Raw genomic sequence first — 27,377 nt, 5'->3', positions numbered from 1 at the left:
GCAGCTGTGTGTGTTTTCTTTCCTCTGCTTTCTCATCACCCTAGAAAGGCAGTTTAACGCAGATCAACGCTCCTTTAAATGCTGCAGATGGCTGCCTCGTCTCCCAGACCTCCAATCACAAACACCATAAACCAGTCTGTCCATTCGTTTGTCTGCCCGTCTGTCTCTCGCACTCCCTCTTTTTCTCTTACTCCTCTATCTCCAACTATGCATGACTCTTCCACTCCCAGTCCATGTCTGGTAGCTAGCAGCCCCACTCCATTCAGTGCCCTGTACAGTAACAGTAGGTCCATTACAGCCCAGTGCACCAGAACAGAACAGACCAGCTAATCACTGCACTCTGGGACCAAAAAGAGAGAAAGCCTATAGCTGCGTGAAAGAGGAAATGTCATTTGTTTCGATTTAACAATGCAGAGAGAGAAGGCAATGAGAAATACTGCAGCAACTCTGCTGATAGACAGTGATCAAACGGAGCAGCCTGCTTCATCTGGGTTGTCATGTTAGTTTGTGTTCTGCCTGTTGAGATGCTGTGTCTGTGGCAGGGTTCACAGGAGGAGAAATACCATCTCCCATTTCACATTTTTCTCCTGTATTGTTTTGTAAACAGCAGACTATTTGAAGCATTAACAAATATACTGCTGTGAAATTCAATTTAGAATATAAATGTTATGGCAGTGTCGGAAAGGGTAGTGCATTTGGTTGGTTGCTGTTGTTTTGTGCATGTGGGTGTGTGTATGCTGTGTATTTAAAATCAGCTTCAGATATACAGGAAAACTGTGCGTGTGCATGTGTGCATGTGTGCAGACGAACTTCCGGTGTGCATGTGACAAGCATGATGTGTGTATGTGTGTGATGGCTAAGCAGGCAGTGCCTCTGTAGCTATTATACCTATCATGAAGGCCACTATGATGCTAGTCTCAGGACCAGAGGCTTCAATACAGAAAACAGCCAGTACTGCCTGTCTGCCTGCCAGGGGAAGGAGAGGTGTAATAGTGGCGCTAAGACGACAAAAAAGTCCACTTTCAGTTTTTTAAACCCCTCTTCTGTGAGGATTGAGAGGAACACATTGAGAGCTGGATTGATCTAGAGGTGACTCACCGCAATTAGCTTTTGTGATGCTGGGAGTAGTTTGTGGGGTGTGTGTGTATTTTGTGTGTGTGTGTGTGTGTGTGTGCGTCTGGGGGTGGGGGGGGGGGGGTGGAATGTATGTGTGTGTGTGTGAGTGTTAAACACAACTTTAAGAGATTACCTTGTGTAACTGAATGTAGATGTTAAAGTGCTACTGATTAAGCTTTGGAGGAAAGTGCATTGTAGTGTGTGTTCTTTGTGTGTGTATTGGCATTGGGGTCGTTTTTGTGTATGACTACATGTCCTAGTATGTGTATCTTTGTGTGTGTGTGTGTGTGTGTGTGTATGTGTGTGTGTGTGTTCAGACTTAACTTTAGCAGATTACTTGCAGTGTAATTGTGCTGATGCTGCAGACAGTATCGGTGATTTGGTTGGGTGTGATGTGGAGATATTGGGTGACATGCTCACATGTCTGTTTGGGTCTCATCGCCAGGTACACCGGCTCTCATCTCCTTTTCAAAGGCCCTCAGTGACTGTGAGGCCTGTTTAATGAATGGTCTTTGTATAGAAGTGCGTATTGGTACATCCCAGATGGCAATCTATTCCCTAATAGTGCAGTACTTTTGACCAGAATTAGTGCTCTATGTAGGGGATAGGGTGCAATTTGGGACATAACTGGTCTGTTTCCTAGTGCAATGAGTTGGTGTAGACAGGGGATGTTTGGGTTCTACAATGTCTCATTATATGAGGCAGTCTGGACTCAAAAGTGCACCGCAATATATAATAATTGAACACATTATTTTGGACACTCAGTCATGCAAGCACATTATCATGAATAACTATCACATACACAATTAATTGTATTTCAATTATAGATTATATATGCATTTGAGGTATGTCGTTAGTACATTGGAAGAAATAGCTTGTGGCAATCCCAACGTCTACAAAAATTCAACAGACCTGTTAATGAACTTTAATGAAAGCTATTAGCGTATGCTACCTGAGAATAATGAAGGACTTGGACTCTTCATCGTCATTATGGTCTAGCTACTGACAGAATCAATGTATGAAATGTTTTCTGAGTGTGCTCCACTCCTAAGTGAAATCGCTGTTTATTAGCCTTCTCTAAGTGCGATTTGAACCAAAAACCAGCATGTGGACAAAATGATTTCTGTGCATAAGGCTTGAATCTGGGCTAATTCAACTAGACGATCTAGAGTGTATACCAACTACAGGGATGTAGAGTTGTATTCCAACTACCGGGGTGCAGAGTGTATACCAACTACAGGGATGTAGAGTGTAGAGTGTATACCAACTACAGAGATGTAGAGTGTAGAGTGTATACCAACTACAGGGATGTAGAGTGTAGAGTGTATACCAACTACAGGGATGTAGAGTGTAGAGTGTATACCAACTACAGAGATGTAGAGTGTAGAGTGTATACCAACTACAGAGATGTAGAGTGTAGAGTGTATACCAACTACAGAGATGTAGAGTGTATACTAACTACAGAGATGTAGAGTGTAGAGTGTATACCAACTACAGAGATGTAGAGTGTATACTAACTACAGAGATGTAGAGTGTAGAGTGTATACCAACTACAGGGATGTAGAGTGTAGAGTGTATACCAACTACAGAGATGTAGAGTGTATACCAACTACAGGGATGTAGAGTGTAGAGTGTATACCAACTACAGAGATGTAGAGTGTATACTAACTACAGAGATGTAGAGTGTAGAGTGTATACCAACTACAGAGATGTAGAGTGTATACCAACTACAGAGATGTAGAGTGTATACCAACTACAGAGATGTAGAGTGTATACCAACTACAGGGATGTAGAGTGTAGAGTGTATACCAACTACAGAGATGTAGAGTGTATACCAACTACAGATGGATGTATACCAACTACAGAGATGTAGAGTGTATACCAACTACAGAGATGTAGAGTGTAGAGTGTATACCAACTACAGAGATGTAGAGTGTAGAGTGTATACCAACTACAGAGATGTAGAGTGTAGAGTGTATACCAACTACAGAGATGTAGAGTGTAGAGTGTATACCAACTACAGAGATGTAGAGTGTATACTAACTACAGAGATGTAGAGTGTAGAGTGTATACCAACTACAGAGATGTAGAGTGTAGAGTGTATACCAACTACAGAGATGTAGAGTGTATACCAACTACAGGGATGTAGAGTGTAGAGTGTATACCAACTACAGAGATGTAGAGTTGTATTCCAACTACCGGGGTGCAGAGTGTATACCAACTACAGGGATGTAGAGTGTAGAGTGTATACCAACTACAGAGATGTAGAGTGTAGAGTGTATACCAACTACAGAGATGTAGAGTGTAGAGTGTATACCAACTACAGAGATGTAGAGTGTATACCAACTACAGAGATGTAGAGTGTAGAGTGTATACCAACTACAGAGATGTAGAGTGTATACTAACTACAGAGATGTAGAGTGTAGAGTGTATACCAACTACAGAGATGTAGAGTGTATACTAACTACAGAGATGTAGAGTGTAGAGTGTATACCAACTACAGGGATGTAGAGTGTAGAGTGTATACCAACTACAGAGATGTAGAGTGTATACCAACTACAGGGATGTAGAGTGTAGAGTGTATACCAACTACAGAGATGTAGAGTTGTATTCCAACTACCGGGGTGCAGAGTGTATACCAACTACAGGGATGTAGAGTGTAGAGTGTATACCAACTACAGAGATGTAGAGTGTAGAGTGTATACCAACTACAGAGATGTAGAGTGTAGAGTGTATACCAACTACAGAGATGTAGAGTGTAGAGTGTATACCAACTACAGAGATGTAGAGTGTAGAGTGTATACCAACTACAGAGATGTAGAGTGTATACTAACTACAGAGATGTAGAGTGTAGAGTGTATACCAACTACAGAGATGTAGAGTGTATACTAACTACAGAGATGTAGAGTGTAGAGTGTATACCAACTACAGGGATGTAGAGTGTAGAGTGTATACCAACTACAGAGATGTAGAGTGTATACCAACTACAGGGATGTAGAGTGTAGAGTGTATACCAACTACAGAGATGTAGAGTGTATACTAACTACAGAGATGTAGAGTGTAGAGTGTATACCAACTACAGAGATGTAGAGTGTATACTAACTACAGAGATGTAGAGTGTAGAGTGTATACCAACTACAGAGATGTAGAGTGTATACCAACTAGAGTGTACAGAGATGTAGAGTGTATACCAACTACAGAGATGTAGAGTGTATACCAACTACAGGGATGTAGAGTGTAGAGTGTATACCAACTACAGAGATGTAGAGTGTATACCAACTACAGAGATGTAGAGTGTAGAGTGTATACCAACTACAGAGATGTAGAGTGTATACCAACTACAGAGATGTAGAGTGTATACCAACTACAGAGATGTAGAGTGTATACCAACTACAGAGATGTAGAGTGTATACCAACTACAGAGATGTAGAGTGTAGAGTGTATACCAACTACAGAGATGTAGAGTGTATACCAACTACAGGGATGTAGAGTGTAGAGTGTATACCAACTACAGAGATGTAGAGTGTAGAGTGTATACCAACTACAGCGATGTAGAGTGTATACCAACTACAGGGATGTAGAGTGTAGAGTGTATACCAACTACAGAGATGTAGAGTGTATACCAACTACAGAGATGTACAGTGTAGAGTGTATACCAACTACAGAGATGTAGAGTGTATACCAACTACAGAGATGTAGAGTGTATACCAACTACAGAGATGTAGAGTGTATACCAACTACAGGGATGTAGAGTGTAGAGTGTATACCAACTACAGAGATGTAGAGTGTATACCAACTACAGGGATGTAGAGTGTAGAGTGTATACCAACTACAGAGATGTAGAGTGTATACCAACTACAGAGATGTACAGTGTAGAGTGTATACCAACTACAGAGATGTAGAGTGTATACCAACTACAGAGATGTAGAGTGTATACCAACTACAGGGATGTAGAGTGTAGAGTGTATACCAACTACAGAGATGTAGAGTGTATACCAACTACAGGGATGTAGAGTGTAGAGTGTATACCAACTACAGAGATGTAGAGTGTATACCAACTACAGAGATGTAGAGTGTATACCAACTACAGAGATGTAGAGTGTATACCAACTACAGAGATGTAGAGTGTATACCAACTACAGAGATGTAGAGTGTATACCAACTACAGAGATGTAGAGTGTATACCAACTACAGAGATGTAGAGTGTAGAGTGTATACCAACTACAGAGATGTAGAGTGTATACCAACTACAGGGATGTACAGTGTAGAGTGTATACCAACTACAGAGATGTAGAGTGTATACCAACGACAGGGATGTACAGTGTAGAGTGTATACCAACTACAGAGATGTAGAGTGTATACTAACTACAGAGATGTAGAGTGTATACCAACGACAGGGATGTACAGTGTAGAGTGTATACCAACTACAGAGATGTAGAGTGTATACCAACGACAGGGATGTACAGTGTAGAGTGTATACCAACTATGTGTCAGAGTAGGAGTGCTGATTTAGAATCAGTTGTCTTTTCAATCACAATGAATAACATTTCGTGGAGAGGAGAAATCTGGTCCTAGATCAGCAATCCTACTCTGAGATGCTTGATACATGGTCGCTGGTGTTCGTAGTACATGACAATGAACCCGTTTGGTTTTAGCTTAAAATCTCTTTTTCTGTGCCTCTATTTATCAGGTAAGATGTTTCTGTATTCTCCTCGTCCCCTCCTTGCCAAAGGACTGCTGGCACTGGCAGCCCCAGATGTGCCTGTCTCCCCTGTTCCTGGTTCTGACCTGGTGGGTGGAGGAGTGTCTGATGACAGCATCAGGGTACTTTCCACCTCTGTCACACCCTTATCACTGACACACAATGTCTGGCACAGGAATCAGATCTTGACACAACCCTTCCTGAATGCTGTGCCAGTGAAGTAATGATAGAGATCATTGGAATTGATACACTGTTATATGAGAGGTACATACAATGTCATAAGGTTGTCGTATGTAATGAAAAGCTGCCCGGCTCATCGTCACTGCTGATGTGAGATCAGATGTACTGTCAGATGTATATCAGATTGTTTATATGATGGTGTGGGAGTCCGTGTAGCCTATTGCCCGTGTGTGTGTGTGTGTGTGTGTGTGTGTGTGTGTGTGTGTGTGTGTGTGTGTGTGTGTGTGTGTGTGTGTGTGTGTGTGTGTGTGTGTGTGTGTGTGTGTGTGTGTGTGTGTGTGTGTGTGTGTGTGTGTGTTTTTGTTTTTTTTGTTTGTTTGTTTGTTTGTTTGGCTAAAAGTGGGTGTATTTGAAGCAATGTCAGTGAATGTATGAATGAGTGTGTGTTGATACTTCCCCCTTTGGAAGTGGACTCACCCTGGCTCTTGGGAGTACATTTTCCGCATAACTGAGCACTGAAACTATGAAAAACAGTCGCTTGTGGCAGCGAAGAGCCACTCATGGGATAATGCATCATCTCAGTGCGCCAGCAGCACTGTCTGACAGCACCGTGGCAGCCCAGAAGACTCTGATGCAACACCAGCCTGATGGGCCAAATGGAAACACTGTAACATACAGCAGAAAACCATCGAAACCAATCATCTTCAGGCTATAGTTCAGGGGTCGGGACATAGTCTCTCATCACAGACCGGCCTGTCTAGTTTCAGGGAGTAAGAGTCCTATCCTTCTCCAGTACTACAGTAACTTCAGTTCTGTTCTGAGATGCTGTGATTTATTTAATTGCTGACAGCAGAATTCTGAGTGCAGCACTGTTGGGCCAGCAAGCCCATGACAACCCCATCAATATCTTCAATATATTCATAAACGGACAGGAAATAAAAGCCGTAAATGGCTTTTAACTGGCAGGGTGGAGGGGCGATATAGAGCTTTTAAGAGTTCCCTATAGCACAGTTCACATCCCACTGTATTCTATATGGAAGCCTCAGAGCTATGTTCGTTACCTCAGCCCTTTCTCCTGTGTAATAGTTTGCTCAGCAGAGAGTATTGTCTAAGGCCTCAATTTGACTTGTTTGTCATTTTCCCGTGGTTTCCTGTGGAATGTTATCTGTTGTTCATTGCCTGCATGTCAAGCCAACGTTCACCTGCCTCTCATCTCTTCTCCCTGCAGGGATGTGGTTTGGACTGAACACTGAACGCTCACTCTTTAATCACAAAACCACTCTCCATTCTCTGGGAGTCCAGCGGGAGAGGGGGAGGGGTGGATAGATAGATATGTGGGAAAAGATGGATGAGTCTGGGGATGAGGCCGAGGCTTTCAATATCCCGTCAGTCAACCGTGTGGATTCACTTATTATGTGGCCTTTGGTATACCTATCTGTCTGTCTGTCTGTACAGTGCCTTGCGAAAGTATTCGGCCCCCTTGACCTTTGCGACCTTTTGCCACATTTCAGGCTTCAAACATAAAGATATAAAACTGTATTTTTTGTGAAGAATCAACAACAAGTGGGACACAATCATGAAGTGTAACGACATTTATTGGATATGTCAAACTTTTTTAACAAATCCAAAAACTGAAAAATTGGGCGTGCATCTCCCTGCATCTCTAGTGCAACATTATCTGAATGCAATGACACCCGTATGACATTTACATTATCGTACAGATTCAGTAGTGCTTTAACAGCATGTGTAAATATAGAGATATTTTAATAGGTATTTGGTTATTTAATTGTTCAGCGGCTTGGATTAGGTCATATTGGAAATAGTTTGTTGTGCTATTGGTTTATGTGTATCATGTGATTAAGCCAATATTACAGTTCAGATCAAAGTGGTGTGTGTGTGTGTGTGTGTGTGTGTGTGTGTGTGTGTGTGTGTGTGTGTGTGTGTGTGTGTGTGTGTGTGTGTGTGTGTGTGTGTGTGTGTGTGTGTGTGTGTGTGTGTGTGTGTGTGTGTGTGTTATTGTTATCTTTCAGTGTGTTTGGATCCGGAGAAACCCTACAGGCTGTGGTCGGCCTGAATAGATGGTTGATGGTTAGTAGGTTGCTAAACAAGCAGAGGGTGTGTTTTCCTATGTTCTCTCTGTATGGCTGGCAGGCAGGCAGCTGCACAATATCAACATCACACTGACTTTACCTGATGGAACCATTTTACTTTCTGAACAGCATTTTCAACTGTCTATTCTAAGATATCCACACAATAGCATTAGATGTTAGATGTTGCTTTCGGAGGATGTGTTGGTACCATTCTTTATTCATCGCTGTGTTCTTAGGCAAAATTGTGAGTGAGCCCACTCCCTTGGCTTCTTCGGGACAAGATTTTTTTCAGATGACCCAAACAATCGGAAAGGGGATTCATCAGAGAAAATGACTTTACTCCAGTCCTCAGCAGTCCAATCCCTGTACCTCTTGCAGAATATAAGTCTGTCCCTGATGTTTTTCCTGGAGAGAAGTGGCTTCTTTGCTGCCCTTCTTAACACCAGGCCATCCTCCAAAAGTCTTTGCTTCACTGTGCGTGCAAATGCACTCACACCTGCCTGCTGCCATTCCTGAGCAAGCTCTGTACTGGTGGTGCCCCAATCCTGCAGCTGAATCAACTTTAGGAGAAGGTCCCGGTGCTTGCTGGACTTTCTTGGGTGCCCTGAAGCCTTCTTCACAACAATTGAACCGCTCTCCTTGAAGTTCTTGATGATCCGATAAATGGTTGATTTAGAAGAACAATGATTCCAAGCACCACCCTCCTTTTGAAGCTTCCAGTCTGTTATTCAAAATCAATCATCATGACAGACTGATCTCCAGCCTTGTCCTCGTCAACACTCACACCTGTGTTAATGACAGAATCACTGACATGATGTCAGCTGGTCCTTTTGTGGCAGGGCTGAAATGCAGAGGAATGTTTTTTTTGGGGGGGGGTTCAGTTCATTTGCATGGCAAATAGGGATTTTGCAATTAATTGCCATTCATCAAATCACTCTTGATAACATTCTGGAGTATATACAAATTGCCATCATACACACTGAGGCAGCAGCCTTGGTGAAAATTAATATTTTTGTAATTCTCAAAACTTTTGGCCATGACTGTATAGTGGTGAGAGGAAACTGTTCTTTGTCTCTCGTCTTCGGTTGAGTTTCCTAGCCTGTTACGGATAGACGTGCTACTAGCGGGACACCTCGTCAACATCTGGTGAAATTGCAGAGCGCGAAATTCAAACTACAGTATTATAAATATTTAACATTCATGACAATATACGTGTAAAACACCAAAATAATGCTTAACTTCTTGTTTATCCAGCCGCAGTGTCAGCTTTCAAAAAGGCTTTACGGCGAAAGCACACCATGCGATTATCTGAGGACAGTGCCCCGCATACAAATGCATGAAAATAATTTTTCAACCAGGCAGTTGCGACACGAAAGTCAGAAATAGCAATATAATAAATGCCTTACCTTTGAAGATCTTCTATTGGCACTCCAAAAGGTCCTGGTTACATCACAAATGGTCATTTTGTTCGCTAAAGTCTTTCTTTATATTCATAAAAACTCAGTTTAGCTGGCGTGCTTCAGTCAATAATCCACCGGTTTCCCTCCATCAAAATGCATATAAAATGAATACCAAACGTTACTAATAAACTTATCTAAACAAGTCAAACAATGTTTATAATCAAACCTTAGGTACCCTAATAAGTAAATAAACGATAAAATTCAAGACGGAGGATCGTTATTGTCTTTACCAGAGATAAAGACATGGAAACACTACAGCCAAAATGAGAGCCACATAGAAGAACTACAACTTCTACCTCATTTTTACAAAAACCTAGTGGAAGCCCTACGAACTGCAATCTGGGAGGATTTTGCCTTATAATAAAAGTGACAGTCATTGAAAATAGTGGTAGGCTGAAAATGTTTTTTTTGGGGGATGGTTTGTCCTCTGGGTTTTGCCTGCCATTTCAGTTATGTTATACTCACAGACATTATTTTAACAGTTTTAGAAACTAGAGTATTTTCTATTGAAATCTACCAATTATATGCATATCCTAGCTTCTGGGCCTGAGTAACAGGCAGTTTATTTTGGGTACGCTTTTCATTCGGACGTCAAAATACTGCCCCCTAGCCCAAAGAGGCTAGGCTAACAGTGCATAAACAGCTTCAGACTGAATGTTCCTGTGTAGTCTTCTACTTCGAGAGGAATGAGTTTCAGAGGGTCTCGACATTATTTGGTATTGTAGTCTTCAAACCATTTTGTAATGTATTCAGCTTGCGCTGCACGTATACTGGTCTTAAGTTTTAAACCATTTCTCAGCCGTGTAGCCACCACGCCACGCTGTCTGGTCTGTAGAGATTCCAACCATTTCAACATCTGGATGATCCTCACATTCTCTGGTATAATATATTAATTCATCAGCAAGTCCTTTAAGCCCTTGCCTTGGAGGGCGGTTCCATCCCATTGCCACAATGTCTGTGCTCACGTGGACGTGGTTACTGACTTGACAAAAGTCTATATGAAAAACCATTGTCTCATTTAGGAGGCTAAAATCACATTTAATCTTCTCACAAATAGTTTAATATTTACTCATAAGTTTTACAACATTTAGGTGTAAACCTGACACTTTAAATGCATACACTTTCAGAGATATAGTTGTTTAGTTATACTGTCCTTAATGATATCGCATAACAACAACTGATTTGATATGATTATTGTTTAAGTCCCACCAACCATTTCCCACAATATTTACTTTAGAAATATTGTTTCAATGTCCAACCTTTTGATGTTACAGTACTGCAAAATCACTTTCTGTTGTAACGAAGGGGTTTTTAACTTCCATTTCTGCAGAGCGGGAGAGAGTTCCTGCAAGGTATTTATGACCATAATAAAACTGGCTAACTCCCCCAGGAGTGGGGGGGGGGTTGTCTTGAAATCTTTTGTTAGGTGGCACCTTTGATCTCCATCCAGGAGGCCAAGTCATGACAGCATTTAGCGCTGTATGAAAATTCCATGTATTAGGCCATTCATACACCATCAATATACCATTCATATACCTTTGATACGTCATTCATATACTGTACCATTCATACATGGTAAGTTAAACACCAGCAATGGATCATATAATATTCTGTCTTTTCCAGAAATGCCAATTCTTGCAATGAGGGAGGAGAAATTAGAAATATATGATAGTGTCCAGGTTAAGTATGTAGTGTATGTCTAATGAGAGAATAGACTGGCCATCATCAACATTTCACCTCATAAGCAGCTTATTTGTAAAAATTGTAGATTTGCATTTCCTGGAATGAGACAGTTATAGGGTGGAACTAATGGCAGAATGAATCAAATTGTTCTTACTTTCCTGCGTTTGGAGCAAAGTGCTGATAATTACTCTGAAAGCATTGCATTTTATATTTCAGATGCCTTTCCAATGCCGGCGGGGGGAGGTGGAGAGCGCATTGTTAAAGTGTGGCAGTACATTAATGTGTCTATGAGAATATGAACTGTAATTGATCCGCTGTTGCTGATGATAGGAGAAACCGCTAGGCACCGGGCCCACCTGAGGCCCCAAATCTGCACTCACATTTCTAAGAAAAGGAACTCATCCATTTGGCTAGTGTTTAATTAATAGTTTTTGGGATCCATGGCAAAACAGATTGCTGTGGTAATTTTTACGCAGCAGTGAAGGTGATTCATAGCACTTCAGGGGTGCCTCACAAATGGCAACCTATTAACTATCGGGCCCTGGCCAAAAGAAGTGCACTATGTACTATGTGGGAAGCAGCCCAGCAGTTCTCTTTTAGTTCACTACATTCTGTCTCTTTGGCCTTTAAAGTGCCACTTAAGCAGCCTTGGAGTCTCATAACAACTGATGTAGCCCGGCTCATTAAGCTAGCTGCTCGCCAGTAGTCTTGATATCGGCCATCTACAGTTGAAGTCAGAAGTTAACATACACTTAGGTTGGAGTCATAAAAACTTGTTTTTCAACCACTCCACAAATGTCTTGTTAACAAACTATAGTTTTGGCAAGTTGGTTAGAATGCTTGGGGTCATTGTCCATTTGGAAGACCCATTTGTGGCCAAGCTTTAACTTCCTGACTGATGTCTTGAGATGTTGCTTCAATATATCCCCAAAAAATGTCCTGCCTCATGATGCCATCTATTGTGTGAAGTGCACCAGTCCCTCCTGCAGCAAAGCACCCCCACAACATGATGCTGCCACCCCCGTGCTTCACGGTTGGGATGGTGTTCTTCGGCTTGCAAGCCTCCCCCTTTTTCCTCCAAACATAACAATGGTCATTATGGCCAAACAGTTCTATTTTTGTTTCATCAGACCAGAGGACATTTCTCCAAAAAGCATGATATTTGTCCCCATGTGCAGTTGCAAACCATAGTCTGGCTTTTTTTATGGCAGTTTTGGAGTAGTGGCTTCTTCCTTGCTGAGCGGCCTTTCAGGTTATGTCAATATAGGACTCGTTTTACTGTGGATATAGATACTTTTGTATCTGTTTCCTTCAAAATCTTCACGACCTTTGCTGTTATACTGGGATTGATTTTCACTTTTTGTACCAATGTACGTTCATTTCTAGGAGGCAGAACGTGTCTCCTTCCTGAGCGGTATGACAACTGCGTGGTCCCATGCTGTTTATACTTGCGTACTATTGTTTGTACAGATGAATGTGGTACCTTCAGGTGTTTGACAATTGCTTCCAAGGATGAACCAGACTTGTGGAGGTCTACAAAAAAAATTCTGAGGTCTTGGCTGATTTCTTTTGATTTTCCCATGATGTGAAGCAAAGAGTCACTGAGCTTGAAGGTAGGCCTTGAAATACATCCATAGGTACACCTCCAATTGACTCAAATGATGCCAATTAGCCTATCAGAAGCTTCTAAAGCCATGACATAATTCTCTGGAATTTTCCAAGCTGTTTAAAGGCACAGTCAACTTAGTGTATCTAAACTTCTGACCCACTGGAATTGTGATATTGTGATACAACTAATATGGCTATCTGCCTCACCTGAAGCTTATTCTCGTAGGAAGTTGCAATAGACCACCAAGTGCTAAAAGTCAGTATTTGGACTATATAAGTGAAATGTTGGAAAATGTATGTGATATCAAAGGGAGGTATATTTTCTGGGTGACCTAAATATTGACTGGTTGTCATCAAACTGCCCACTGAAAAAGAAGCTCCAAGCTGTAACCAGTGACTGCGATCTGGTTCAAGTCATTAGTTATCCTACCAGGGTATTTACAAAAATAACTGGAAATAAATCAGCCACATTTATTGATCAAAAAACTTTACGAATGTTGGAGAAATCTGCTCTAAAGCAGGATCCACACCCATTGGATGTAGTGATCATAATTGCATAGTTCCAAAAATTGCACCTAAAATTGTGTATAAATGCTCATACAAGAGGTTTTGATATGATTCCTATGTCGAAGATGTGAAATATATTTGTTGGTCTGATGTGTGTAATGAGGAACATCTGGACGCCGCACTTGAAGCATTTATGATACTGCTTCTTTCGGTTACTGATAGGCACCCATCAAGAAACTATCAATAGTAACTAGCAATACGCTGGTGCTAAATATCTCAACTTAAAAGCATAATATTTCCGACAAATCCCTCTCTCAACGCTAAACCTCATTTAGATCTATTATTGAATTATGTGGCTATTGAGCAAGTTGAGGAGACTAAACTGCTCGGTTTAACCCTAGATAGCAAGCTTTCATGGTCAAAACATATGGTTACTAAAATGGGAAGAGGTGTTACGATAAACTAGGAGTGGTGGGTGGAATCAGGCGCAGAGAGCAGGGTTCAGTCCTTTGTCAAATTTATTCACCAGAGCAACAAAAACGGTCACGCCAACACACAGGGCGTATACAAGTTTACCAGTCCAAACAACAGGACAAATATAGTCCGGAGAATAAAGACACGAACAAATAACACCATCCAACACAGAGTAACAAGAAACAAGCCCACACAAATACCCAGCGGGCATAGTGCCCTTAAATAACCTACAAACAAACCCTAATACAGAACAGGTGTACCCAATTACCCAATAACCAAAAACAAACGGAAAGGGAATCGGTGGCAGCTAATAGGCCGGCGACTACGACCGCCGAGCACCGCCCGAACAGGAAGAGGCACCATCTTCGGCGAGGTTCGTGACAAGAGGTCTGTCCATGATAGGGCGTTGCTCTGCCTTCTTGACATCTCAGTCGACAAGACAGGTCCTACAGGCCCTAGTTTTGTCACACCTGGACTACTGCCCAGCTGTGTGGTCATGTGCGGCAAAGAACGACAGTTGGTCTAGAACAAAGCAACACGTATCACAGTTAGATGTGGAGGGAAAGTGTCAGTACCATGCATTTCAATCTCTCCTGGCTCAAAGTTGAGGAGGATTGATTGCATCACTATTGGCCTTTGTGTGAGGTATTGATGTGTTGAAGGTACCGAACTGTCTGATCAAGCAGCTGGCACAGTTCGGACACTCATCGGTATGCAAATACATGCGACCTGTTGTTTTCAGTCCCCAGGTCCAGAACAGAGGCTGGAAAACGCATAGTATTAAATAGAGCCATGACTACAGGGAACTCTCTGTAACTCAAGCTAGCAATAAAACAAGTTTAAAAAAACATAAAATAACAGCTTACTTCACAAAGAGGACTGTGAAGAGACAGCCATTTTATTCATCATGTATTGTAATTTGCACTGTGCTATGTATTAGACCTAAATATAATGTGTATGTACTGATATGTAGGCTATGTGTGACGTTGTAAATGTATGCCGTTCAGTCCTTGACTAATAATGTTCAGTACTATGTATTATGTCATGTTTCATGTGGACCTCAGGAAGAGTAGCTGCTGCTTTTAAATAAATACAACATACCAAACCAATGCAATTGTCCTTTCTGGCCCAACTGTTTTTCCCCCTCTCATTTGTTAACTTTGTAGTCATATAATCACATTCTGAACATTCTAAACACATGCCACTGCCAGCAAAGACCCAATTACGTCTTATGATCCCCTAATTGGCCCTCTTTTGTTAAGCTAATGTTTACACATGCTCTGTTTAGTACGTCTGTGTTTCTGTTCCCCTGTCGATGCTAACGTTACCACACACGCACGCACGCACGCACGCACGCACGCACGCACGCACGCACGCACGCACGCACACACACACACACACACACACACACACACACACACACACACACACACACACACACACACACACACACACACACACACACACACACACACACACACACACACACACACACACACATTCCTCTCTTTCTCACTGAGCACTGAGCTGTTTCCCTCGTCCCTGTTCATCTCTCAGATGTTTTATAATTCCCTTCGGACACAGTGGTAAATACACAGGGAGTGGCAGTGTGTGTGCACGTGTGTCAATGTGTGTGCATTCATGTGTGCGTGCCAGTTAAATAAACCGGCCAAGCGCCGCCAATTACCGGGAACAATTAGCCTTGAGCGTTTCCACTATAGGAGCCAAGACGTCCACGTAGCCCCATTAAAAAAACAGTTTTACCAGGATACAAGGAAAGAGCCTTTTCTCTGGGTGGCATAAATCCATTGGTCCTTCTAGAGGCTCAATGTGGGTCTTCAACTGTCCCTACCACAACCCTTTTATCTGAGACACGCACACACACACACACACACGCATGCATAGTACTGGTCCTGTAGCATATATGGGTGTGTCTGGATTTTCATTAGGGAACTTGTTTTGTACGGTCTTGCCTGATTGCCACTGTATATTACTTGGCTTTACCATTTATTCTGATTTCCCTTTATTTCCCATTACCACCCATTATGTGTCGTTGGTGTGGGCCTTACCGATGAACTCCATCAGGCTCCGTCCCAGTCCGTACTTTCCTGCTGGGACACACCACATTAGGGCCGCTGCTGCTGCCACTGTAGAGAAGCTCTGCTCTAAATTACTGTTGTTACCCCCCTCTTCTCCTTTTCCCTCTCTCTCCCTTCGACCTTCCCCACTTCTGCCTCTCCTCACATCCCCCTTTCCTTCCTTACTATTCTACCAAACTGTATCTGCCCTTTCAGTTTCCATTTAATCTAAACAGTTAATTTTCCGGCTTCCTATTCTCTTTCCCCTAAATGCAAAGGAACGTTTCTGGGCCCGGCAAGGTGGCACGTACCAGAGGGAGAGAGCCTGTTGGATCACATAAATCACAGCAGTACAGACTCAGAGGCTGCTTGGCAAAGACGCACATCTAGTCCCTTACTGTCAGACTCACTAGAATATGAAGTCTGTTCCTTTATCTGCATCTCCTTCTCTAGAATACTGATGATGTTAGTGCCACAATAGGCTTTTCAGGTGTAATCTCTGATGACAGAATGGAGGTAGCCAGCTAGCTGACATAAGATGTGGGTCCCAAGATTATTAGGTGAGATTGATCCATTTAGAAGTGTTTGTAATGGCACTTTCATTATGCATCTGTGATTGTAATGTGAACTGTAACTGTAACTAGTGTAACTAGTGCTCTGAGCCAGGTGTCAAACCCTGATGAAGGCTGTGTCTGAAATGTGTTTGTTTTAACAATAAAGATGCTTTAATTTGTAATGGCATTTTTTTGTTGGGGTGGGTAACAGGTCCAGTATTCATTTAAATGCATATATTCAGTTTACATAACATGTACCCGTGGGCTGACACTCAAAAGAAAAACAAAAGAAATACATACAAAGAAATGATCATATTGATCACACAGGATTTTGTATGAATAAAATGGACATTTAAAGAAAGATAAACAAATGTTTCCACCCCTTCCCACCCCGCCTATCAACACAGGTAGTTGTCAGTCCCCCCATATCTCTATCTGCCCACCCCCACCACTTATCCCATAAGCCCCCCACCCTCATAAACAAGCAAGATACTTTTACATGCACCATCCTGCCCCGTCTCTCGGCGACCAGAGAAAAACCTCCCCATACCACCCTTTCCCCATAGGCTTCAATTACTTGTACAGTATGTGTTGTGCTTTATAAGTTGTTTATATTATTGTATGTGTTGTGCTTTATAGTTTATTTATATTATTGTATGTGTTGGGCTTTATAAGTTATTTATATTATTGTATGTGTGGGGCTTTATAGGTTATTTATATTATTGTATGTGTGGGGCTTTATAGGTTATTTATATTATTGTATGTGTTGTGCTTTATAAGTTATTTATATTATTGTATGTGTGGGGCTTTATAGTTTATTTATATTATTGTATGTGTTGTGCTTTATAAGTTGCTTATATTATTGTATGTGTGGGGCTTTATAGGTTATTTATATTATTGTATGTGTTGGGCTTAATAAGTTATTTATATTATTGTATGTGTGGGGCTTTATAGGTTATTTATATTATTGTATGTGTGGGGCTTTATAGGTTATTTATATTATTTGTATATGTGGGGCTTTATAAGTTATTTATATTATTGTATGTGTGGGGCTTTATAGGTTATTTATATTATTGTATGTGTGGGGCTTTATAGGTTATTTATATTATTTGTATGTGTTGTGCTTTATAAGTTGTTTATATTATTGTATATGTTGGGCTTTATAAGTTGTTTATATTATTGTATGTGTTGTGCTTTATAAGTTGTTTATATTATTGTATGTGTTGTGCTTTATAGGTTGTTTATATTATTTGTATGTGTTGTGCTTTATAAGTTGTTTATATTATTGTATGTGTTGTGCTTTATAGGTTGTTTATATTATTGTATGTGTTGTGCTTTATAAGTTGTTTATATTATTGTATGTGTTGTGCTTTATAAGTTGTTTATATTATTGTATGTGTTGTGCTTTATAAGTTGTTTATATTATTGTATGTGTTGTGCTTTATAAGTTGTTTATATTATTGTATGTGTTGTGCTTTATAAGTTGTTTATATTATTGTATGTGTTGTGCTTTATAAGTTGTTTATATTATTGTATGTGTTGTGCTTTATAGGTTGTTTATATTATTTGTATGTGTTGTGCTTTATAAGTTGTTTATATTATTGTATGTGTGGGGCTTTATAGGTTATTTATATTATTTGTATGTGTTGGGATTTATATGTTATTTATATTATTGTATGTGTGGGGCTTTCTAGGTTATTTATTTTATTTGTATATGTGGGGCTTTATAGGTTATTTATATTATTGTATGTGTGGGGCTTTCTAGGTTATTTATTTTATTTGTATATGTGGGGCTTTATAGGTTATTTATATTATTTGTATATGTGGGGCTTTCTAGGTTATTTATTTTATTTGTATATGTGGGGCTTTCTAGGTTATTTATATTATTTGTATGTGTTGGGCTTTATATGTTATTTATATTATTGTATGTGTGGGGCTTTCTAGGTTATTTATTTTATTTGTATATGTGGGGCTTTATAGGTTATTTATATTATTTGTATATGTGGGGCTTTATAGGTTATTTATATTATTTGTATATGTGGGGCTTTCTAGGTTATTTATTTTATTTGTATATGTGGGGCTTTCTAGGTTATTTATATTATTTGTATGTGTGGGGCTTTATAGGTTGTTTATATTATTTGTATGTGTGGGGCTTTATAGGTTGTTTATATTATTTGTATGTGTGGGGCTTTATAGGTTATTTGTATGTGTGGGGCTTTATAAGTTATTTATATTATTTGTATATGTGGGGCTTTATAGGTTATTTATATTATTTGTATATGTGGGGCTTTATAGGTTATTTATATTATTTGTATGTGTGGGGCTTTATAGGTTATTTATATTATTTGTATATGTGGGGCTTTATAGGTTATTTATATTATTGTATGTGTGGGGCTTTCTAGGTTATTTATTTTATTTGTATATGTGGGGCTTTATAGGTTATTTATATTATTTGTATATGTGGGGCTTTCTAGGTTATTTATTTTATTTGTATATGTGGGGCTTTCTAGGTTATTTATATTATTTGTATGTGTGGGGCTTTATAGGTTGTTTATATTATTTGTATGTGTGGGGCTTTATAGGTTGTTTATATTATTTGTATGTGTGGGGCTTTATAGGTTATTTGTATGTGTGGGGCTTTATAAGTTATTTATATTATTTGTATGTGATGGGCTTTATAGGTTATTTATATTATTTGTATATGTGGGGCTTTATAAGTTATTTATATTATTTGTATGTGTGGGGCTTTATAGGTTATTTATATTATTTGTATATGTGGGGCTTTATAAGTTATTTATATTATTTGTATGTGTTGGGCTTTATAAGTTGTTTATTTATGAATAAGATTACATGGACAGTGGGGACCTGATCCGAGATCAGCACTCCTACTCTGAGATGCTTGATGCTTACAGCGCTAGGAGAACAGTCTGGAAGACAGGCTTTTTTAGAATCTGACTGTTTGACAGTACAACAAAGGAATAGTATGATTTTTTCACACATGGATGCATTCAACGCAACACATTGCACAAACATGATTGCAGTTACAGCAGACTATCAGAAATCAATGAGTCACAACCCAGAGTGTTTTGTCTCAGCCTATCGTGTGTGTGTGTGTGTGTGTGTGTGTGTGTGTGTGTGTGTGTGTGTGTGTGTGTGTGTGTGTGTGTGTGTGTGTGTGTGTGTGTGTGTGTGTGTGTGTGTGTGTGTGTGTGTGTGTGTGTGTGTGTGTGTGTGTGTGTGTGTGTGTGTGTGTACAGGTGCATGCTTGCATGTGTGAATGTATGATTGATTGCCAAAATGATCTGTATGTACTTCGTGCTTTGAAGTGCTTGCTCATGTATGAATAGATGATTTGGATGATTTGTGAAATATTGATCTCTTTTCCCTGCTCTCTTCTCCTCCCCTACTCCCCCCTCTCCACTCATCTACCTTCTCATCGCCTCTCCTCTCCTCTCTCTAGGTGTTGAAGGGCAGTAAGAAGCTGTCCCTGTCGGTGCAGTCGGTGGGGCGTATCCCAGGGGGTTATGTCACTAACCATGTGTACACCTGGGTGGACCCTCAGGGTCACAGTGTCCCCCCTCCCCCTGACCTCCCAGAGCACCGCAGTGCCACCCTGAGACACACCGACAGCCAACGACGCAGCACCATGCAGATACTGCAGGAGGGAGATGAGAAGAAGGTGAGCCTGTTTGCATACATATGTAGACACGCGCAAACACACAAATACACATATACCAGCACTCTAGATCTGTAGGGTCTGCTGTGACGTGCATGGTTTAATCCTACAGTTGGTTGGTTGTTAGGGTGACAGGTCACTGAACACACACACAGGTGCCCACTCAGACTGAGCATTCACATTTCCACTGGCCTCTGAAACGGCTTAGTTTAGCATTTAAGAGTGTAATTTAGTGTTGGGCGTTTCCAGATTCAGCTGTTCAGGGATTTCACATAAATCATAATGTTTTATTGTCTCAACAAATTAATCCACTTCACTCTTCTTAGCCAACAATAACTCACTTACAAATAGCTGCTCAATTTGTTGTAAAAAAAGACAGGGCATTCAGAATCTTAGACAATGCTGGATGCTTTTTGAATGCTTTTTATCTGTCAAATCTCTCTCTCCCCCTCCCTCCACTTCTCTGTCAGGTGAACCTGGTATTGGACGATGGCCGTTCACTAGGTCTGATGATCCGGGGTGGGGCAGAGTATGCCTTGGGGATCTACATCACCGGAGTGGACCGGGGTTCTGCCGCAGAGTGTGGTGGACTTAAGGTAACCACCGACATGGCTTGCATCCCAAATGGCACCTTTTCCCTACATAGTGCCCTTCTTTTGAACCTCTTGCGACATATTTCCTTAGCTAGTGCGAGCTTCTGAGAATACCACCAACCCAGCTAGCACTCACACACACATACAAACATTCACAATATGTCTGATAAGACAGGCATGTTAATTAAGGAGGTCACCAGAACTGTCATTCTCTCTCTCTCTCTCTCTCTCTCTCTCTCTCTCTCTCTCTCTCTCTCTCTCTCTCTCTCTCTCTCTCTCTCTCTCTCTCTCTCTCTCTCTCTCTCTCTCTCTCTCTCTTTCTCTCTCTCTCTCTCTCTCTCTCTCTAGTTTATCACACATTAGGTCATTAAGGGACAGGAAAGACAGTTGAAATGTGGCCACTGCTGAAGGATCAGACTCCCATCAATGGCTCACACTCATGGCAGGATGTTGATCCTCCGTGTTAGTAGCGACTGACAAGACCTCCCAAGGGAAATTTAGGGTGAGAGAAAGCGAGAGCAGGAGAGAGGGCGGGGGAGGGCGAAAGACAGAGGTAGACAAAGATGGAGAAGGAGGCTCAAAGGCTCAACATCATCATTACATTCGAGAGGGGCTTCAAGGGAAAAGATGTCTGTTTCTTTCTCTCCATCCACCTCTCTTTGCTGTGTTCCAAACTCTTGGCTTTTTACCTCTGTCCATCTCCCTCCCTCACTCCATCTCTCTCTTGCTTTCTCCTTATGCTTCATTGTCATCTTAAAGACACTTTGCCTGTGTGTGCTTGTTGAGTGGAGGGGATTGTTTTGGTTCTGTTTTTTTAGAAATCTTCAACTAGTAATTTATTTTTATTTTTTACATCTCTGAGTTTTGATGCATGGTGGTTTGATGTGATTTGATAGGGAAGGCAATGTTGTCATCTAAATATATTGAAATGGGGACATGGCTATGGACCAGTTATGTCCTCTGTTCGAGTGAGCAGCATGTAGACATTTCACTTTAGGCCATGAGGAAAAGGAAAGGGGAGGCATTGGAGCAGGATCTAAATATAGCCCCGTCTCTGATGTGTTGGGCCCATACCTTTTTTTGACAGGGGGGAGAATGAACAACGCTTCAATGGACACCTGGTATCCTGGTGCCGAGACACACGCTTTTGACGACTTTCAGGGAGCATAGGTCAAAACACGGACACGCACACACTCCCACACACAATGGATTCAACATGCATCCATACAGTATGCTGCAACCTTAATGTGCGTTATTACCGTAAAACTTCAATTAAATGCTGAGTCTCAAATAGCCGCCTGTCCCTTTTAACAGCTGGCCAATGGCACACATTTCAGAAAATAAAAGCCCATGCTATTAATTAAAGTTTTACAATAGTCTATTCCAGTGTATAGTTTTGTCAATTTTGGTGTTTTTCTGTAATGTTCCAGCCGTGTGCTCTGTAATGGCCCCCTGTGTACTGTTATGAGGGACAGTGGGGTGGGAGACCCAGCTCCCAGCTGGAGCCAGCTAGGCTGACACTTTGATTGATGGGGTTATTACAGGCGTAGCAGGCAGGCCAGGGGGCGTCCATCTCCTCCCTTGCCCCTCTATGGAACGGACATGGCCCTCCGGACCTCGTTGAAGACCTTTTTGCGGCCCCCGGGGGAAAATGAGTTTGACACCCCTTAACACTACCTTTGACGAGAGCCCTATGGGCCCTGGTAAAGGTAGTGTACTACATAGGGAAAAGGGTGCCATGTGGGATGCAGACAAGGGCCTCTATTTGAACAAATCTAATGGAATGGGTAAGCTAAGTGAATAGCGGTAGCTCTGTAGGTTTGGAGGTGTGTCAGAAATATTTTTGCTACCACAATTATGGTTTGCAGTCGCTGGAGGTGGCGTGAAAGGGCTGGGTTTTTCTGAACAAACAAGTTGTGGGTGTGTCGAGGCTTGCTCCCTCTCTGACCAATCTGAATGTTCTCCATGGTTAAATACCTGGTTGCTTCAAGTTGTGTATTTAAGGCATTTTATGTATTGCGTTGTCATCAATTCCAATTGGAATGTTAGTCCATTATAGCCTAGTCTGTTAAATAGCCTGCCCCATTTGCAAAATATGTTGAACATGTTTGCAGTCCATATTGTTCTAATTGCATTGCTTCAATATCGAAATACAGAGTTAAACTACGGCATTCACATTGATATAGAGGCTAGGGATAGACATGCCAAACATAGTTAATAAGCAAGATACAATTTAGTAGGTTATTGATAAGGTCTTAAAAGACTGTATAATTCTAACCAAATCTGAATACAAACAAAACAACCACTTACAGACTTTGGCAAAAGGTAAAATCAACAAAACACAGTTCAAATGGTTTGTTACAGATTCTATATAGTTTTGGAAACAGAAAACTGTATGTAAATAAAATTATTTATCGATGAGACAATTTGCAGAATGTCGGCCAAAATCCATCTCGCACCGTCTTCTCCCACTGGGCTTCCTCTCATCACCATATTTGGTATTTTTTTATATTTATTTTATTTCACCTTTATTTAACCAGGTAGGCAAGTTGAGAACAAGTTCTCATTTACAATTGCGACCTGGTATGAGTGGAAACGTCAACCGGATGCTTCACATTTATACATCCGGTGAAATATTTCATTTTTCTAGCTGTGTGTTAGCGCTCTATAGAGTGGTGAGGAAAAGGAGGAGCTCCGCAGACTCTTGTACCCCTTTCAGATACGGCATGTTTGTTTGTCTGAAAGACACTACGGCTTTTTAAATGGCACCACAACACCTTCTCTAAAGATAGTTTTGAAGCTCCACTGAACTGGCATTTATCTTGTCTGTAAAGTAATGCCACTTCTGAAGCAGAACTAAAAAACATCATACCAGTCGGCATAGAGGGACAAGAAAGCAAGAAAGAGGGTGATGGCAAAAGCAAGCCAGTATTGACGGTATGAATTGCTATGGTGAGTTCAGTAAACAATCAGTGAAAATCAACATGCGGTAGAAATATAACAGCACGGCAGATGGCAAACGTTTAAATCATTTGACTCAGGCGACAAGTCCTGTCTACTGTGGCAGCTGACGGCATTCAAACGCCAACCTCAATGGCATTTGTGCTCTCGCTGAAAACATCGAAACACTTCACAAGGCAACCAGAACTGTCAATCAAATGATCTCGAGCTGCCTGCGTGCAGTCTGTCTTCCTGCTGCCTGCAGGCAGACCATTCGCTCCTAAGAAAAGCACTTTGAGGTTTGTTAAATGCATGACTTACCAATAGATTTAGTAGAAAGCAAACACATCTATCTTCCCTACCATAAAAAAACTGCAAATAAAAAATGTGTGTTATGGAGCCAACAATGATGGGCGATGCACACTTAAGCAGACCAGGATCCAATTGGTCGGCCTCTGTTGATTTCATGTTGTTTATTGCCAACAAAGCATCCAGGTCTTATTTCTCTGTAAATAGCCTAAAAGAACATCTTTGGCTATGATTTCCCTGAAAATTCAGTAAGTTTCCACTATCAGGGTTGAGCCCAATATCATTGTGAATAGGCTTAGATGTTATTTCAAAGACAGAGCTCGCTGGTATAAAATGGTGATTAAATACATCAATAATGTATTTTTTTCCCGTAATGAAGCCAGTGTCTGAATTAATGTGTTGTGGCAGAGGAGGAAGTAGAACCCTTCAGGGATTTGACAGTTTTCCAGAATTTAGCCAGATTCCCATTACAATCCGAAAACGCTGTTACATAATATTCAGATTTAGCCTTTCTGATTTGTTTTACACAATGTTTCCTCAGTTGCTTAAAATCTTACCAGTCCGGGCCTAAGCCTGTGTTCCTGGCAGTGACCCAAGCGTCATCCCTTTTATGAATGACATCTGATAATTCCGGAGGGTACTAGGCATTCAATCTACCTTTAACACTTCATTTTTTTAATGGTGCACGATTATCCATAATAGTATTGAAGACCACATCAAAAAGGCTCGAAGCTATATCAGGAAAACAGATAGCTGAAACACAATCAAGGTCACTAAAATAAAGATCATGAAAAAAAGCCTTTTCACTGAAGTTTTTAAAGTTCCGCGTTGTGATGATACAAGGCTTAAATTTTCTTGTATTCTCACATCTCTACCACAAACAACTGGGCAAAGGTCACTAATGTCTTGGGCAAAGACACCAGTAGAAGCATATTTCTTTGGTGTATTCGGTAAAATAAAATCAATCAGAGTTAACTTTGAAGGATCTTTGGGGTTGAACTGTGTAGGCTTAGTCACCAGCTGAGTTTGGTTGAGATCATTACACACATTTTAGATTGTCTAAAGCCTGCAATTTCCAATTATAATTTAGGTCACCCAGCATAATCATTTCTGAATTAGTAAAAGAAGACACACTAGTTAACTCCTCGAGTGCACAAGGGTTAGCTGAGAGAGGACCTGGCGACCATGTCAGTGTACACTGCCCCGGTCCGCCACAGGAGTCCAGCTGTCTGGTGTGTTTACGGACATATTCAATCAATCCCTATCCCAGTCTGCTGTTCCCACATGCTTCAAGAGGGCCACCATTGTTCCTGTTCCCAAGAAAGCTAAGGTAACTGAGCTAAACGATTACCGCCCCGTAGCACTCACTTCCGTCATCATGAAGTGCTTTGAGAGACTAGTCAAGGACCATATCATCTCCACCCTACCTGACACCCTAGACCCACTCCAATTTGCTTACCGCCCAAATAGGTCCACAGACGATGCAATCTCAACCACACTGCACACTGCCCTAACCCATCTGGACAAGAGGAATACCTATGTGAGAATGCTGTTCATCAACTACAGCTCGGCATTCAACACCATAGTACCCTCCAAGCTCGTCATCAAGCTCGGGACCCTGGGTCTCGACCCCGCCCTGTGCAACTGGGTACTGGACTTCCTGACGGGCCGCCCCCAGGTGGTGAGGGTAGGCAACAACATCTCCCCCCCGCTGATCCTCAACACTGGGGCCCCACAAGGGTGCGTTCTGAGCCCTCTCCTGTACTCCCTGTTCACCCACGACTGCGTGGGCACGCACGCCTCCAAATCAATCATCAAGTTTGCGGACGATACAACAGTGGTAGGCTTGATTACCAACAACGACGAGACGGCCTACAGGGAGGAGGTGAGGGCCCTCGGAGTGTGGTGTCAGGAAAATAACCTCACACTCAACGTCAACAAAACTAAGGAGATGATTGTGGACTTCAGGAAACAGCAGAGGGAACACCCCCCTATCCACATCGATGGAACAGTAGTGGAGAGGGTAGCAAGTTTTAAGTTCCTCGGCATACACATCACAGACAAACTGAATTGGTCCACTCACACAGACAGCATCGTGAAGAAGGCGCAGCAGCGCCTCTTCAACCTCAGGAGGCTGAAGAAATTCGGCTTGTCACCAAAAGCACTCACAAACTTCTACAGATGCACAATCGAGAGCATCCTGGTGGGCTGTATCACCGCCTGGTACGGCAACTGCTCTGCCCTCAACCATAAGGCTCTCCAGAGGGTAGTGAGGTCTGCACAACGCATCACCGGGGGCAAACTACCTGCCCTCCAGGACACCTACACCACCCGATGTTACAGGAAGGCCATAAAGATCATCAAGGACAACAACCACCCGAGCCACTGCCTGTTCACCCCGCTATCATCCAGAAGGCGAGGTCAGTACAGGTGCATCAAAGCTGGGATCGAGAGACTGAAAAACAGCTTCTATCTCAAGGCCATCAGATTGTTAAACAGCCACCACTAACATTGAGTGGCTGCTGCCAACACACTGACACAACTCCGGCCACTTTAATAATGGGAATTGATGGGAAATGATGTAAATATATCACTAGCCACTTTAAACAATGCTACCTTATATAATGTTACTTACCCTACATTATTCATCTCATATGCATACGTATATACTGTACTCTATATCACCGACTGCATCCTTATGTAATACATGTATCACTAGCCACTTTAACTATGCCACTTTGTTTACATACTCATCTCATATGTATATACTGTACTCGATACCATCTACTGTATCTTGCCTATGCTGCTCTGTACCATCACTCATTCATATACCCTTATGTACATATTCTTTATGCCCTTACACTGTGTATAAGACAGTAGTTTAAGAATTGTTAGTTAGATTACTTGTTGGTTATTGCTGCATTATCGGAACTAGAAGCACAAGCATTTCGCTACACTCACATTAACATATGCTAACCATGTGTATGTAACAAATATTTGATTTGATTTGATTCGATTTGAACTCATGAATCTCTCTACTACAGCCCCATTGATGTGGATCAGGGCATGTTCCCTACTCTGCTTCCTGAAGTCAAAAATGAATTCCTTTGTTTAGCTGATATTGTCATGACACCACAATGCTAGTTCACTTCCTCCCTATAAGCTGACTTGTGGTTGTTGGTTATCAGGCCCACAACCGTGGTGTCGACAGCAAACATGATGATGGCGTTGATGGCGTGCAAAGCCATGCAGTCATGTGTGAACAGGGAGTGCAGCAGAGGACTGGGGTGCCCTGTGTTAAGAGTCAGTGTGGAAGAGGTGTCTGCCCGTCAGGAAGTCCAGGATTCATGTGCAGAGGGTGGTGCGGAACTGTAGTCAATGAACAGCATTCTCACATAGGTAATCCT

The 27,377-nt window shown here is 41.5% G+C and overlaps 1 protein-coding gene across 1 annotated transcript in view; it reads left to right on the top strand.

Annotated features, from left to right (window-relative positions):
- Window positions 1–27,377, top strand: part of LOC124047691 (whirlin-like) — a 150,594-nt gene that overhangs the window by 36,901 nt on the left and 86,316 nt on the right. Inside the window, exons 2-3 of the mRNA XM_046367999.1 lie at window positions 19,913–20,131; window positions 20,599–20,724. Coding sequence (XP_046223955.1) covers window positions 19,913–20,131; window positions 20,599–20,724 — 345 coding nt within the window. The remainder of the gene's footprint in view (window positions 1–19,912; window positions 20,132–20,598; window positions 20,725–27,377) is intronic.

The sequence above is a fragment of the Oncorhynchus gorbuscha genome, linkage group LG11, assembly GCF_021184085.1.
Source record: "Oncorhynchus gorbuscha isolate QuinsamMale2020 ecotype Even-year linkage group LG11, OgorEven_v1.0, whole genome shotgun sequence".
Classification (NCBI taxonomy): domain Eukaryota; kingdom Metazoa; phylum Chordata; class Actinopteri; order Salmoniformes; family Salmonidae; genus Oncorhynchus; species Oncorhynchus gorbuscha.
Note: the sequence above shows the minus strand (reverse complement) of the source record. Positions and strands in the feature narration are given on the sequence as shown.